The sequence below is a fragment of the Brachyistius frenatus genome, unplaced genomic scaffold (assembly GCF_029030835.1).
Source record: "Brachyistius frenatus isolate BFR_SWC_R1_liver_20210118 unplaced genomic scaffold, ASM2903083v1 Contig_14, whole genome shotgun sequence".
Classification (NCBI taxonomy): domain Eukaryota; kingdom Metazoa; phylum Chordata; class Actinopteri; family Embiotocidae; genus Brachyistius; species Brachyistius frenatus.
In genome coordinates, this window is record NW_027210613.1 from 4529440 (window position 1) to 4545205 (window position 15766).

Sequence of the window (15766 nt, forward strand, 5' to 3'; positions counted from 1 at the left end):
GAGCTGAACTGCTTGGTAAGCAAAACAGAAAGGCAGTTAGTTTATTAAATCTAGGCAAAGCAATATTGTTTGTTCACATAAAGGGATAGCAAAAGAGACTATCGGGAGGAAAACAACACAGTGAAAAGGAAAAGGTCTGGAGTGCTTAAGTATTTTAATTTTATTTATCACTGATGTATTATTATCTTAAATGGTTCTTCTGCGTGAAATGGGTGGTGTGTGCGTGTGTGTGCGTGCACATACTTGTATTATTCAAGTTGTGGGGACATGAATATATTTGTACAGCTAAATAGTGGAGACTGATCTGCCTTTTAGGGACAAAAAAACAATAATTAAAGTTAAGTTAAGACTCCTGGAAATAAATGTAAGAGTGTTTTTGTGTTTGCGCGTATTCATGTGTGCGTGTGTGGGTCTTTTTATTTTTTTAACAAGTCATTTTAGTTCAAAACCATTGTTGTTAGGACATTTTTGCATTGTTAGGGCATTCAGGCTTGACCTCACAATTTTAAAGGGCAATCTGAGGGTTAAGGCTGTTTTATTTTTAAATTAGGTTTTGGTCAGGATGGGGTTTCACACTTGGTTGCAATGATAAAGGGCATTTTATCACTGAGGGTCCACACTATGATAAATACACATGATTGTGTTTGCGCATACATATGTGTGACTGTGTACTTTGCCTACCTCTAGGTGTTCCAGGATATATGGAGGGTTGGTCATACCCAACCTCAGCATGGCCCCTTCAGGAATCTCCTCCACCAGTCTCCACAGCAGCGTTGGCAGGTCTGTTCCGATGTCTCTACCATAAGCACCTGTGTCCTCACTTGTCAACCAAATCTCACAAACTCCCTCTGCATGGAGATAATTACACAAAAAAAGGATGAAACGGTTAATAAGCATGCTTTTAACTCATTTTGCATGATGCTTTTTTTTTGTTTTTATTCCACGTTGAATTGATTTGGCATAATTGTGTTGCTACCAATAATCACTTTATGGTTTTCTATAGGCTACTGTGTGCTCTTCAAAAACAAATTTCCCAGTAAAACCCTGAGCAATAGTTCATCACCTTTGTAAAGCTCTTGTTGTCACTGCCTAAATGCTCCCAGGCTTCGGTAGAACCCTGCTCATGTCAGTCAGTATTAAAAATACCCGTCTTATAAACAAGCACTGCAGCAATGTGAAGGTCACGTACAGCAAAAGGGGATCATCTACCGGCGCCATGCAAAATTAGAGCAACGCTCCGTACTGGAGCTTAATGACCTACAGTAACTGTCATTTGGCTGTAGGTCTGGAAATGGTTGAGTGTCTGCTTAAGCTATGTGTTAAGACACATTATATCATGCAGGCACACACAAATACATCTGCACTTGCAGTGGGCACAAGCGAAAGTACACTTAAATACACACAACCATCATTATCATTAGCTGTGCAGAGACAGACAGAAAGATGCATGTGGTCATTCAGATAGCAAAGATGATGTTTGGCTAATTGGACACTGTGTGTGTGTGTGTGTGTGTGTGTGTGTGTGTGTGTGTGTGTGTGTGTGTGTGTGTGTGTGTGTGTGTGTGTGTGTGTGTGTGTGTGTGTGTGTGTGTGTGTGTGTGTGTGTGTGTGAGAGAGAGAAAGAGACAGAGAGACATAAACTGTGTGTTTAAATGTGCGTATGGGCCAGATAGATTAAAAATGATGACACTGTAATTGTCTGGAGTGGATTGAAAGAGTTTCCAAAGCTCATCATCGTTGACATTAAGATGCACTAATGATTTCTGGAGCCAGCCACGTCTAAAAACACCATCAAAAACCTCCATCAATTACACATGCTCACATCAGATCGGGCTAACACACACACACACACACACACACACACACACACACACACACACACACACACACACACACACACACACACACACACACACACACATTATATAAGATCGCATTCAGAATGTGAAATACATTGGCTTCAGTATGAAAGTAGTAGTTCAATACATTCTTTATCAATTTATAATTCATTCAATTAATTTGGCTTGAAATGTAAATTCAGTTTTAGTTTCCATTCATAACATTTACTTATCTAATGTTGGCCACCGGGGAGCTTCACTGAAGGACCTGGAGGTCAAGCTTCATGAAGAGAAATAAATACAGCTGTTGCTTTGCTGCAGCATTTTATTTCATATTGTGTCACATTTTCCATCTTTTAAGAAATATATCCTAGGGCAGCTAATGGCAGCTTGTTCGGGCAGAATTACGACAATCTCAATGCCAAGCTGAGGCACTTGACTTCTTCAACTGCATTCCAGAAGTGAATATATTCCCATATATCACAACAGCAGAGTAACTTTCAACTCACCAGCCGTGAATAATATTGGCCAGGTGGTCCTTTAACATAAGGTCAGACCAGCATTAAATTGGCCAAAGAGCTGAATTGGTTCCTTCCAAAACAACATTCCTGTGATTCCACAAACATAATGCTGCTACAATAGTGAGGTTGTGTATCATGTGCTATTAAATACCTCCAGTGATTCCTGTGTGAATTATGTTTCGAGCAGGGTGAACCTTTGTCAAAAGTCATATGTTTACTCAGCCACAGCCACAGCCATACATAGATCTCCAGAAAAACTCAATAACCTGCCCAGTAATTTGCACCTTTCACTCACGCCTCATCAGCTTTTGTATTAGGTGTGCTAATGGTGTTATTGTTGGCCAAAGATGCAGAGAAAGTCGTCATCAGGAAATGTCTGCTTGCTCTCCCTTTGCTATCTGGTCTGATAGAAACTGCACAGCTGCTTCCTCTGGTTCAGGTTTGTGTGCAGAGGAGAGAGGGGTCGCAATGGTGCAGGGCTGAAATATTTCAGGTTTGTCAAGATTACTCTTCAAAAAAAAATTGTACCCATTACTTTTATGTTTAATGTTAATCTTTATGGTTAATTAGTATTATTATTTACAACAATTTGTTAGAATTAAGGTCTGTAAAACCCACATAGTAAGCCAGATAATGAAGAACATATTATGACTGCATAATGACTTTTCGTCTGAGAAATTTCAATCAAAGGTCTGGTAAATAGAAAGTCAGTGACCTGCTGAAGTGTTTTGAGCAAGCAAGGCAATGAAACAGCACTAGTGTAAGAGATGCTGTTTTATAACTGACCCCAATGCCTCATGGAAACAACAAAGAAAGAATTTGAACATATCAATAAAATGAGAATATTGGTAATGTGTTGTCATTGCTGTTATTAACCAAATATAAAATATATGAATTGCTTAAAATTAAATTAGAGCTACATTTCCATTCAGCTTTGACCTGTGCTTGTTCGCATAACAAACCCTTCACCTAAGCCCTTTTTCCGTGTCACTTTATGATGCAGTTTGATGTCAGAGCAGTTATAAACAAGGGTGTGGAGCAGGACACTTTTTCCTAAAAGCTATTAACATTGACATTAATATTTTTCTTTTTGGCGTCATTGGACAAAAATTCCAAAATAACATTTCAGCATGTTGACCCAATCTACTTTGTATTTATTTCTTATTCATATTCAAGATGAAAGCTGACAACAGGCCAGAGAGAGAAGAGAGCACATGCACAAAAAGGGAAACGGTTGTATGAATGTCGACGTTCCATTTGTCTTTGTCCAAGAAAAACAGCATCTGTATTGCCTGACAAATGCCATACACATATCAAACAATCATCACTCCAGTTCTCTGCCAAACGTATGTTTGCTGTGTCTATGTGTGTGTCTTTCTATGTTTGTGAGGACAAGTTTTAGTTTGATTGAAACCATCGTACTGAGGACAGTTCTGCTTTGCGAGGACATTTTGGGCGATCCTTACAAGCTCTAAGGGCTGTTAGAGGGTTGGACATTGGGTTTAAGGTCGAGTGCGGAATCAGGTATTGGTTAATGTTTGGGTAATTATCCAGAAAATGAATTTAAATGAATGCAATGTCCTCTGAAGTGATGAAAAATGACTTTGTATATGGTTGCATGATTGTGTGGTTGTGTGTGTTTTAGGATGATCAATTTGGGATTAAGAAAATACAATTAGTAAAAAAAGTGTCATCTTCAAATCTCTACTTTATAGTTAAATTTTCGAGTAACTTTACTGAAATCTGTACAGAAAGCTAAAATAAAACCAAATGTGAATGCAAAAAAGAGGTTATCTTGTGAGATTTAATTGTATTCTGATGTTCAGTTTTGACAAAAAAAAACCTATCAGTTCTAATTTGCCAATCATCGACATTACGACATTGCTTGGAGGTTAGCAATGCCTTAAAGTTGGATTACTCAATATTACACTGGCTTTGGTAGACCCCTGTATCATTATGCGGTGTACATGTCTCCACTCTCCTGCTGGACAAAAAGATGGGAAGAGTGGAGAAAAGAAATGAGGGCTTTGAAGTGGTTGCTTTGAAGCGTGACAGGAGGAATTGATTCAGGTGATTGGGAGCTTTCGTAAAAGCCCCTGTTGAGACAGTAAAAGGGTCTGAAATCATAAATGAGACGAGCAATGCGACATGACCACACATGTTCATGTCATAGTTTTTTTTGTTTGTTTGTTTGCCAGCTCAATAGCAGATACACGCATGTACACTGTTGCAGGTGTACAGGCAGGCAGGCTGAATATTACCCAAAATGTTTGGTCAACTATTCAAATTAAAATTAAAACTGTAAGAGTTTCCAGCAAGGGTAATTATAATTAAATTATATTTAAATGTCAGTGATATTAATAAGGTTACCAACTAAAATAAAAAACTTTCTTTTGTCTCCACTAAACATCCGACTACGGGCCTGATTTACTAAGATCGCAAATAAAGGGTACTAAATTGCGTGTTTCTTCCAAAAGTTTGCAGTTTTTGCACTCGTTTTGCAGGTGATTTGCTAAGAGTTATTGCATCATTCGAATCAGGTGCAAATCGCTGTATTTAAACGAGGCGATTGCGTGCATTAATGTGATTCCAGCAATGGAAAACAGAGCGACCGCAATAGGAAAAGGAAATCTGATCCCATTGAAATTAAGAAATAGGCTTAGGCTTTCATTTTCTTGTAGTTTTTCTTTCTAAAAAGTGACTGCTTTCCAATGGATTCTTGAGGATTTATAAACATTTAACACAAGAAGTTCTGACGTAAAATGAAGAAGGAAAATGTCAATGTGAGTTAACAAATTTAAGATTTGTGTAGTCGTTTGTGTAGTACAAAGAGTCAGATTTCCTTGAGTTGTATCCTTCTTTTGAGGCAGCGCTGAGATTACACTCTGGATTCAATCGACTGATCTGAGGTCTGTTCCAGTAAATAAACTTGGAGCCATTGTTCACCTGAGAGCGGATTTTTGATGGACGGTGACCTTTGACCTTAGCCCCTCCCCGCCCAGTTTAGCCCCACCCCTTACAAAACCCACCCCTTGGTAGCCCCGTCCCAACGAATCAGAGCAAAGAGGTAGAGTTTAAAGCGAACCAATGAGGTGCCGGTGGGTCAGGTTTTGAGGTGGAGTTTAGAGTTATTTAGTCAGAAAATCTTAATTTAAAATAGTAAAAAAATAGTAAACAAAAAGAGCAGCTGATATGCGGCTGATCAGCCAGACATGCGATGACCTATGAAGATTTACCAGGGGCTGGACCCAAGAGACGGATGTTGTACGTGGGTAAGATTCAGACGCCTCCACTCCAGATGTTATTAGAGGAATGGAAACGGGAGAGACCTTAGGGTACTCCTTCAACTACAGCGGGAATGAACTGTGTCTTTACCAGTTGGAGGAAGGGGGGAAACCTTTTGGACCCCTCACTGCCAAAGCAACGCTTACACCAATGGACTGAACGGCGTTATATTTGATGACTACAAACTACTTCAGAGGACTTTCTCCGGATTTTCCGCCTAACTGATCTTCGTCCTCTTCGTCACCGTCCTCAGCCTCAGGTCCTGCGTCACCACCCGCCGCTCCAAACAAACCAAAGGCTGACGAAACGGACCGGCACCCGTCTGCACTGTTCGTTAACACCAAGAGAGCCACGTCTGCACTGTTCGTTAACACCAAGAGAGCCGTGGTGGTTCGACTGTCGAGCAACGTTCTGAACAGCTATATACAGTGTCAAGTCAATCATCTGAGTCAGATACAGCACGAATGCCTTCTCGAGATGCCCGAATATCATCTCCGATGGCACTATGATTAACTGAGGAAAAAAAATTGGACGGATCGATTTATCCCCGCTATTCAACATGTGCTTCAACGTGTCTGACTACAGGGTCCGTGACGCTTCAGAGGCATTTCTTCGCCAGATCAAATTCACCAGACACACCAGTGAGAAACTCAATAAGATTATGGGATGGGAGAAGATGTTGCAAAGGAAGTCGTGATGGAAGAAATTTAGAACTTTTGGAAGGGATTGGGCATTGTCTTCGAAAAACTTGTATTCATGTATTCTTTTAAAACTGATGTTTATCAAATGAATGTAAAACTGGTTACTTAGAGGAACTTGTATTATTTTATACGATAATTAATGTTTATCAATGAATGTAAAACTAGTCATTTAAGAGCTATAAGAAGAAGATGATGAAAACTAACGTGTGTAACCAATCAATAAAACTGTTTAAAGATGCTTGTCTCTTTCTGTGGTTTATTAGAAACCCCCCGAGCGAGCAGCAGGAACCACGTCAGAGAAACGTTTAATGAAAAAAGTGTATTACAACCCTTCTCATCCTCGTAGTTTTGGAGGAGTGGATAGCCCTCGTAGAGCCGTACAGAATGAAATGGGAAAACAAGTCAACATGGAACAAGGCAAAGATTTTTTTTTTATCAGAACAGGATGTGTGTACTTTTCATAAACCAGCCAGGATACATTTGTCCAAGCGTTGAATCAATGCCAGGCAGACCTTTGTGATATGCGGGCCTTGGCTGAAAACAATGACGGTTTCAATGATGTACTAACGGTCATCGACGTGTTTTCAAAAAAGGCCTACGCAAGACCCTTGAAGAGAAAAAAAACAGGCACCCAGGTTTGAGTCCATTTTAAAAGATAGCTGTATGCCAGCAAAATTGCAGACGGACGCTGGAAAAGAATTCTTTAACAAGACCTTTCAGGCATTGATGAAGAAGTGAGGTATCAATCATTTTTCTACAGCCAGCGATCTGAAAGCGTCTATAATTGAAAGATTTAATTGGACGCTGAAAACTCGAACATGGAGGTATTTTACAGCTAAAAACACCCGTAGATACGTAGACGTCTTACAGAAGCTGCTGATTATTTGGTAGCACCCTCAAAACTTTGTAGGAAAAAGGCTTTTTTCCCCCCAGGAATGATTTGCTGGGATAATGTATTCTGCAATCTATCTCGAGGGTTTTTAAACAGCACCAAGTAATTAGGAAGCCTGGAAAATGACATATTTCAAAATAATCAAATGATTCAGGTCAGGGGGAAACAGAGTTTCATCCTCGAATGAATCAGGTAGTCCTTCAATAAATTTTACATTTGTATTATTATTTTGCAGTTGGGCATACATAGGTTGAAACAAGGTATAAACCCATACAATGTTATCAGGTTTTACATCTATGACATGTTCACAATGTTCCAATATGGTTTTTACAAAAAAGTTTTACCGCTACCAGTGGAGGCGTGTCTGAATCTTACCCACGTACAACCATCCGTCTCTTGGGTCCATCCCCTGGTAAATCTTCATCGGTTATCACGTGTCTGGCTGATCAGCCGTATATCAGCTGCTCTTGTCATGTTTACTATTTTTTGATATCTTGAATTCAGATTTTCGGACTAAATCACTCACTAAACTCCACCTCTTTGCTCTCATTGGTCAGGGCCGGGCTACAAAGGGGTGGAGTTTGCAAGGGGAGGGGGCTAATGTGGGGTGGAGATAACGAGTCACAAGCCCGACCCACCGGCACCTCATTGGTTTGCTTTAAACTCCACCTCTTTGCTCTCATTGGTTACCAAGCTACCAAGGGGTGGGGAGGGGCTTAGGTCAAAGGTCACCATCCATAAAATGTTGACAGGTAGTACTGCATTTCATGAATGAGCCTCAAGTTTCCTGCTGACTAAGCAGAACCAAGTGAAAGTGTCAAAGGTCAAACTGTTATTCAAAGCAAAAAAAGGCTTTTTCTGCGTCAAAACATGGCTGGTTCTCAAAGTTTGTAGGGGGGGGGGGCAGCATAGCACTCTAAAATCACTGAGGAAACCGGATCAGTTGCAGCCAAAGCCCGGTGAGGCAGACCAAAGTGACCATATCCCCAGATGATCAATACGTCAGGCTGCGTTCGCAGAGAAACAGAAATGCAACTTACTCATAGACAAAGGATTTGCTGAGTAAAAACTGCAAGACTCCAATCAGCAAAAAGTACAGTAAAAGAAGGACAAGTAGGAGTCTCTGAACTGGAGTTTAGAGTTGAAGTTGGAGAACTGCCCCAAATCGACTCCATCCTGACCATGAAGAAGTGGCACTGCATATTACAGAAATAAGATTCAAATTGCTGACATCACAAGAGGCTCTTTGGGACACTTTCAAATCATGCTGGGATAACTTGGGTTATCAGGTTAGCCATAGACAAGTGGAGTCGATGTCAGCTTGAGTGCTGATGTCAGTAAAGCAAAAGGGGGGGGAGATATTCTGAATTTCACATGCATTCTTCAGAGATTAAACTTTTATTTAAATGGTTCAGCTGATATTATCATTTGTAAGGAAAGATATTTGTAGCAATTTTGAAATGAATGCAAAATGGAAGCATCTTTATGAGTCGTCTCAGACGTTTGGACCACACTGTATGTTTGTGTATAAGTATGACATGTATATGGATTGTGTACATGAATAGATACATACTGTACGTTATTCCTTCTATCCCTCCTGTATGCATATGGGTTCCGTATCCCTATTTATCTTAATCTCTTGGAGATTATATACATATTGACTGGTTGCCACAGGCTATAATGTTTAACAGATTATAGATTAGATGCATATAAAGATGATCCTGTTAAACTGTATTAAAACAATATTTTCCATAGCACAATTCAACACATGACCCAGCATGTTACTGTGCTTACTTGAGCATCAAGGTAGCTTAATGTACACAGCATGCTTAGCGATGTGTTGCTTTGCGTCACGGAAAATATGGATTTAATGGAGTATAATAGGATTATCTTTATGTGCATATCATCTGAAATCTATTAAACATGACCGCTCAGGGTGCGCATGATCCTGCAAAACTGCATAAATACGGACATATCATTAAAGAGGAAAAATAATTGCACGAGTTCTGGTCAGTGAGTCGTCTGTGAGTTTGTGAACTCTGTACCCTCGATTCGACCACCTTCTGCTCTCTTCTCTGGTTGTTTCCCATGGAGACCAATAATTAGGCAGAATATAAATATGCACAAACACACATCTGGTCCCAGCAAAGAGAGATGGTGCCTCAACACGCACAGTACAGGGATCGATGAGTTCCCAATAAAGTCCATCCAGTCTGTACGTGCCCCGGAATTCACATGGAGAAAAACAGAGTAAAGACTGAACACATACCAGTGATGAGTAATGCATAATATTACCACATAGGCCTCACTATGATTTAGAAATCATAGTCACATGATTAAAACAGATGTATATTATAAACATAATGTCATATTAATAGAAACACAAGATATCTTTACTTACAAAAAAATCCATAAAAATCACATTTTTTATATTATCAATACAAAATATAAAATGCTTTTTTTTTAATGTATTAAACTCAGCTGTTTAGCTAGAAAACATAACTTCACACATGTCAACACAGACCCCTCTCGCATGCAAAACGAATACATAACGCATACATTAGCTACTGCTTGGAGCTATCAGTTCATTTGTTCCACATGAATATGGATCAAAACAACAAATTAAAACGGTCTTGAAGGCATGTGGAATCGGCCTCTATACTGTACTTTTCAAGAAATGATTCATCTCTTCATCACATGGAAATAAAAAAATACACACATACATGCACCTCATCTATAACCATGCAACACTTGTGTCACTGACTGGAAGGTCTGTTTGACCTTCAATCACATTAGTCCCTCCCCTTTCCTCCCCCATCTACCACTTCCCTCTGGCTGTCTGCCTCCACAGAAAAACCTCCCCTCCCACCACTGGACTGTAAAAGATGTCAGCAACAACTTCAGAAAGTAAATGATGGATTTGGAGGGAGAGAGGGAGAACAGTGAGCTTGTGTGTGATGGGGTTGCATTAAGAGGAGAAAATATGTGTTGGAAAAAGAGAGGTACATAATTATTGCATGGTATTTAAAAAAAAAATTAAAAAAAAAAATCTCTCAGTCTTAGAATAACTGTGGTAAATCTATGAACGTAGCAATGATCAATTTGACACTGTGCACATCAAAAGAGCATAACCTGAATCTGCTATTTCCAAATTCTCACATGAAACATGTTTAAAAATTAAAAACGGTATACAAACTATATAATTATTATTTTAATTGGTTTACACCCTCCTTAATCCCTGTTTCCCAACATGTGTGATGTTCACTTAATTTAATTATTTTGATACTTATTTTCTGCCAAAACAAGTTTTTTTTTTAGGTTCGTATTCAACAACTCTCTGAAATTCCTAAACTTTACTAATAAACATTTCCATACAGGCAAGTAGCTTCATACTCATATACACACAGACACAAGCCCTCCTTCAAACCCTATCACACACATTAATATCGTACAAGTCATGCACAAACACCGCACACAGAGTTTAATTGCAGTAATTAAGCAGCTTAATTTAGAGCAACAACTGTTGATGTGGAGCGTGGGTGTCTTGGCAGGTAGCATCATCATCACGGATTAACCCAATACACACACACACACACACACACACACACACACACACACACACACACACACACACACACACACACACACACACACACACACATTTATAGATGCAAATATCCTCTCCAGGCATGTTTACACTAAATAAATGCATGTGTGTAGGCACACTAATGTGGACATGTTGCACATTCATGAGTTTGTGTGTTTGTGCATGCATGCACACACGTGAATGTACACGCATGGCTTAAATGAACAGCCTACACAATCCTTTAAAGAACAGCACGTCGGGTTTAACCTACTTTCACATAGTTTCTGAACTACAGGCAGGACCTTCTGTGCACGCCTGTGCACGAGATAGAATGTCTGGATACATCAAAGCTTGTATGTGTGCGAGCACAAAGCTGCGCACACAACGTATGTGGTATAGGGAAAAACATGCCACAGCATATATGGGTCAGACGTATTATATGGATATATCAAAAGTAATTGGTAAAGAGGGTTTCAAGTACAGTACGCGCGTGCGTGCGTCTGCGAAACAGTATATATGTGTGAGTGCGTGTACATAAATATACTATATAGGGACTAGAAGGGGGAGAAATTAAATCCCCTCTTTCATCTTCTCTGTGTTTGTGTGTTGTCGAAGAAGAAGCATCTTGTGAAACGTCCAAAGCAGAAGGACCGCTGCATATAAGAGGGAAGGGGATCTGTGGGGACCAAAAATAGTCCTTTAACTGGAAAAAAAGAAAGTGACAATACTAGATGCACACAGACGTTTTATTTCTCAGTAAGACTTCTATATGCATACCACATTTTATTTACCAGAGGCAACTATGCAAAAGTTGCACAGGCATTATCATATTCTTCTAAGTGCAATCAGACCAACGTGGCACAGTGGTTTGCAATGTCACTTTACAATTACCATGGATTTTCTGCAGATGCTGTGGTGTAGTCAAGCAGTCCAAGGGCAAGCAGGATATACATGTATTATCATTAATGTGGTGGCCCAGTGATAGACCGGCCTGCCTCTCAGCTAGTACGTACTGGGATAGCCACTAGCCGCTATTACACTGAAGAGGCAGAACAGCTACAGCTATGAGATTCGGGAGGATGGACGAAGGGCACAAATACACAGTGTATGCACGTATATGCTGGTTAAACACCTCAAGTGAATGGACAGAAGAGAACTGTATGGGCCTTTTACAATAGTCATTGCCAGATGGTTGAGTTGTCCCTGTTTACCTGTGCATAATGGATAAGGTATGTCAAACAAGAGATTATAAATGAGAAAGATTGTGTATAAAATCTATACAGAGAAGGATTTTTTTTTCCAAATTAGTGATGTTTTAGCAATCAACAGGCTTTGTTATCTGCTCTCATTACGGAATGCTCTCATTAATGTTATTCAGAGGAATTAATGCAATGAAACACGAGAGTCAAGTAAAAGATGCAGCGTTCAAGACAGTTCAGATTCGTCTGCTGATAAATTGTGTGATCTAAACACACCTGTCCATGAGTCTAAGAAAATATCAAACAAATCATCGCATTTAAAAGCCAATCATAAACAGTCAGTTGCAAATGTTTGTGATTGTTACTTGATGAATTTGAAGTTGACTTGTCACCTGCCAATGAACTGATTAATCAGTGATTTTCAGCACTAATTGATGAAAAAAAAAAAAAAGTATTATGTTACTGCATATTATATCATTGTATAAAACAGGGCTTATCAGCACTGTCTCGAGATTTGACCCAATGTCAGTCTATCAAGATAATGAACCTGTACTGTATGCCATTAAAAGCACATGAGTTGGAGCTGAGGGGTGGATGAATGGCTCATGGGGCGTGTGGATTCGAGGACAGGGAGCCTGAGATGCAGAGTGTGTGGGGGGTGGGAGGGTGGGGGGAGAGAGTCAAAGGAAGCTATAGGGGCAGAACGCATTTCTGTATGCTTCAGAGACCCCAGGAGCTGCAAAGTGCTACAGGCATAAGACGTAGATGTACACACACACACACACACACACACACACACACACACACACACACACACACACACACACACACACACACACACACACACACACACACACATCTCAACATTGAGATTACATATGGAAATGAGCTCCTATTAAAAAGTCATTGAGGTGGTAATGGTTAATATCAGCTGTCAAGAAGTCAAGGCACACACGTGCACATGCGCACACACACACACACACACACACACACACACACACACACACACACACACGCGTATAATCACAAATATTCCCACATACACATTTGCGATCCACATACACATACATGCAGTGCTACAGTTGTGTTATTAATCAGACATAATAAGGTTTAACTCCTTTCATTTCAAGGCTGTTGACCTAATTCTCTGTGCTGTTTATGCATGTGTGTGTGTGTGTGTGTGTGTGTGTGTGTGTGTGTGTGTGTGTGTGTGTGTGTGTGTGTGTGTGTGTGTGTGTGTGTGTGTGTGTGTGTGTGTGTGTGTGTGTGTGTGTGTGTGTTTGTGCAGGCACTCATTTGATAAATAATAATATGTCTGGTCAGTATTTATGATAATATATTCATGACCCACCAGCAGGCATCATGTTTGTGTTTGTTAATTCACTTAGCCAGTGTGTGTGTGTGTGTGTGTGTGTGTTCATGGAATTAGTTACTGTACCAAGCCCAGACAAACTTTGCTCCCTGCTTGTATCTGTATGAGTGTTAATTAAGTTGGTGACTCTTTGATATAGTGGCTGTGTTTAGATATTTGCAAATGTAATAACACGTTGTGTGCATTAACTTACTACTGTCTTGTAGTGCATTATTATGTATATTAGTATTTTTATGTAAACAAATGGGACATTTTCTGAATTAATGATTTTGAATAATAACCATGTTTTGTTTAATAGGATAACAAGCTGCGATACAGACAGGCCCTCTCAATCAGCCAGTCCTTCCTCCCACAACCTTCCTCTTCCTCTGCAACTCTTGATATCCTCAAACTTCACAACACTGCATTTACATAGAAACTCTACTACTCAATGAACTCGGTGTGTTCAACCCTCATTTGATCACTCAAATGAAGTCACTGGACACGCACCAAAAAGGCCTTTAAAAAAAATAAAAATACCAACATTGTCTCACAAACATTGTGAGGGTTCCATAATAGCAGTGAAGTGAACAGAGCGTTCTGTCAGAGCTCCGTGCTACTCGCTTTAATTTCTTGGGTGTTATTTTGTTCTTGGAGTAGTGAAACTGTTTCAACATGTAAAGAACAAAAAATACTCGATCATCTACACATATACAAATAAAAACAAATGCTTAGACAGAAATAACATCACAATGCACTTCAGTTTTGTTATGTCTGTCACACGTCTGACAAACCCAAACTCTGTTATCAATGAGTAAACACTATATCCTCAACACTCATAAGCATGCATACACATTCATGTGTGGACCCTGTTCAGTGACAAATTATGCTGCATGGGAATTCCGAACACATGAAGCAAAGACCTTGACGCTTGTTGCTTTTAGATCAGCTGCGCACGCACACAAAGTTGTAATATGTGAAGCGTTTGGTTTGCCATTCATGGATGCCTGAAGAAGAGCCCCCCCCCCCCCCCCAAAAAAAAAAAGGCCAGAGTGGCTTAATGGGTACAGAAATGTATGTTGATTAAAAGAGATGGAAGAGAATATCTTCTCCCTCTTTCGCTCTTCAGGAAAAGAAAAGTGGCTTTTTGGTCTGTGAAACTGCAGGTATGTCCATGATGGTCTGGGGACATCGTTTTTTTCAGGGCGGACACTGATTTTTAGTAGTAGTGTTTCTGTTATTGAATCACGCTTGAGAGAATAGCCCCACTGTCTTCCACACAGTGAATCAGACAGAACTGGACTCCCCTCCATAAAAGCTCAGTAAGTATGCTTTGAACTGGTAGAGAGGTGAGCCGGTTAATATATATACCCAGTCAACCAGTTGAGGACTAACTGGTTGATATGGCAAATGTACGTCTGATTAAAAGACCTGCCACCGTTGAAGACCGGTAAACACTTGATATCTGGCGCTCTTCTACTTTAGAGTCCCGGGCTGTTTCCAACATAGTGGGTGAGCCTGTCCTGAACAGAGATGCAGTTTGCGCACTGCTATTGGTGTTGAATAATACTTGCGTAACCTGATAGCAGCAACATGCAAAACCACACGACAAAGGTAGTTTTAGTAGGAAGTCATTTAAATAATTTAACAGGCAACCCCATGAGACAAAGTAAAGATTCCAATAATCGGTCGTCTATGACGGTCTGTCTCAGATGGATCTCGATACAGTAAAGGCAACTACAGCGGAGAACTTCAAATTGAAAAGCAAAGTAAAGCAAACACACACATCTTGAAATACACAGTTCTAGCTACTAGGCGAGGGGTTTTACAGCATTGTTGTGCCCCTAACACAAACACGTACTAACACATGCGATGGGGGGTCGAAGGGAATCAAGCGCGGGCATTTTTCTGCAAAGTGACAGATGTGGCGACAGGCTGTCCAGTCAGGCAGAAACACTCAACGACTACTTCAGCTGAAGACCTGGAGTGACAGTAACTGTGGCTAGAGAGAAACATGTTAGGACAGTCCACCCCCCACACACATGCATACACAAAAACAGCAACATATACCAAGACAGAAAAATTAGTAAGAGTTACTGCAATATCTGAGTCGAGATATGCAAACCTAGTTTTACTTCTGGCCGTTAACTCTGTTAACGCACGTTATGTCGTGATCTCTGCAGCCAAACCGAGAGGATGACACAAGAGTTGAAGACTGCGTCATGCTGTATCTCTTCCCCCCCTCCCATGCGTTCTCGTCCAAACTTCTTATGCGGGCTGAATATGCCCATAACACACACGCCCCAGCTCCGCTAGAGGCACGTCCTCTTGGCTTCAAGCCTCCGCTCTTTCCAGTGAGGCTCGTGTTCCCTTTGCCCAGGCGTTTAACCAGC

At 40.3% G+C, this 15766-nt stretch overlaps 1 protein-coding gene across 2 annotated transcripts in view; it reads right to left on the minus strand.

Moving 5' to 3' along the window:
* cdkal1 (CDK5 regulatory subunit associated protein 1-like 1) overlaps positions 1–15766 on the minus strand; it is a 227498-nt gene that overhangs the window by 96336 nt on the left and 115396 nt on the right. For both annotated transcript variants that reach the window (XM_069693222.1, XM_069693221.1), the window contains exon 9: positions 682–848. In XM_069693222.1, coding sequence (XP_069549323.1) covers positions 682–848 — 167 coding nt within the window. The remainder of the gene's footprint in view (positions 1–681; positions 849–15766) is intronic.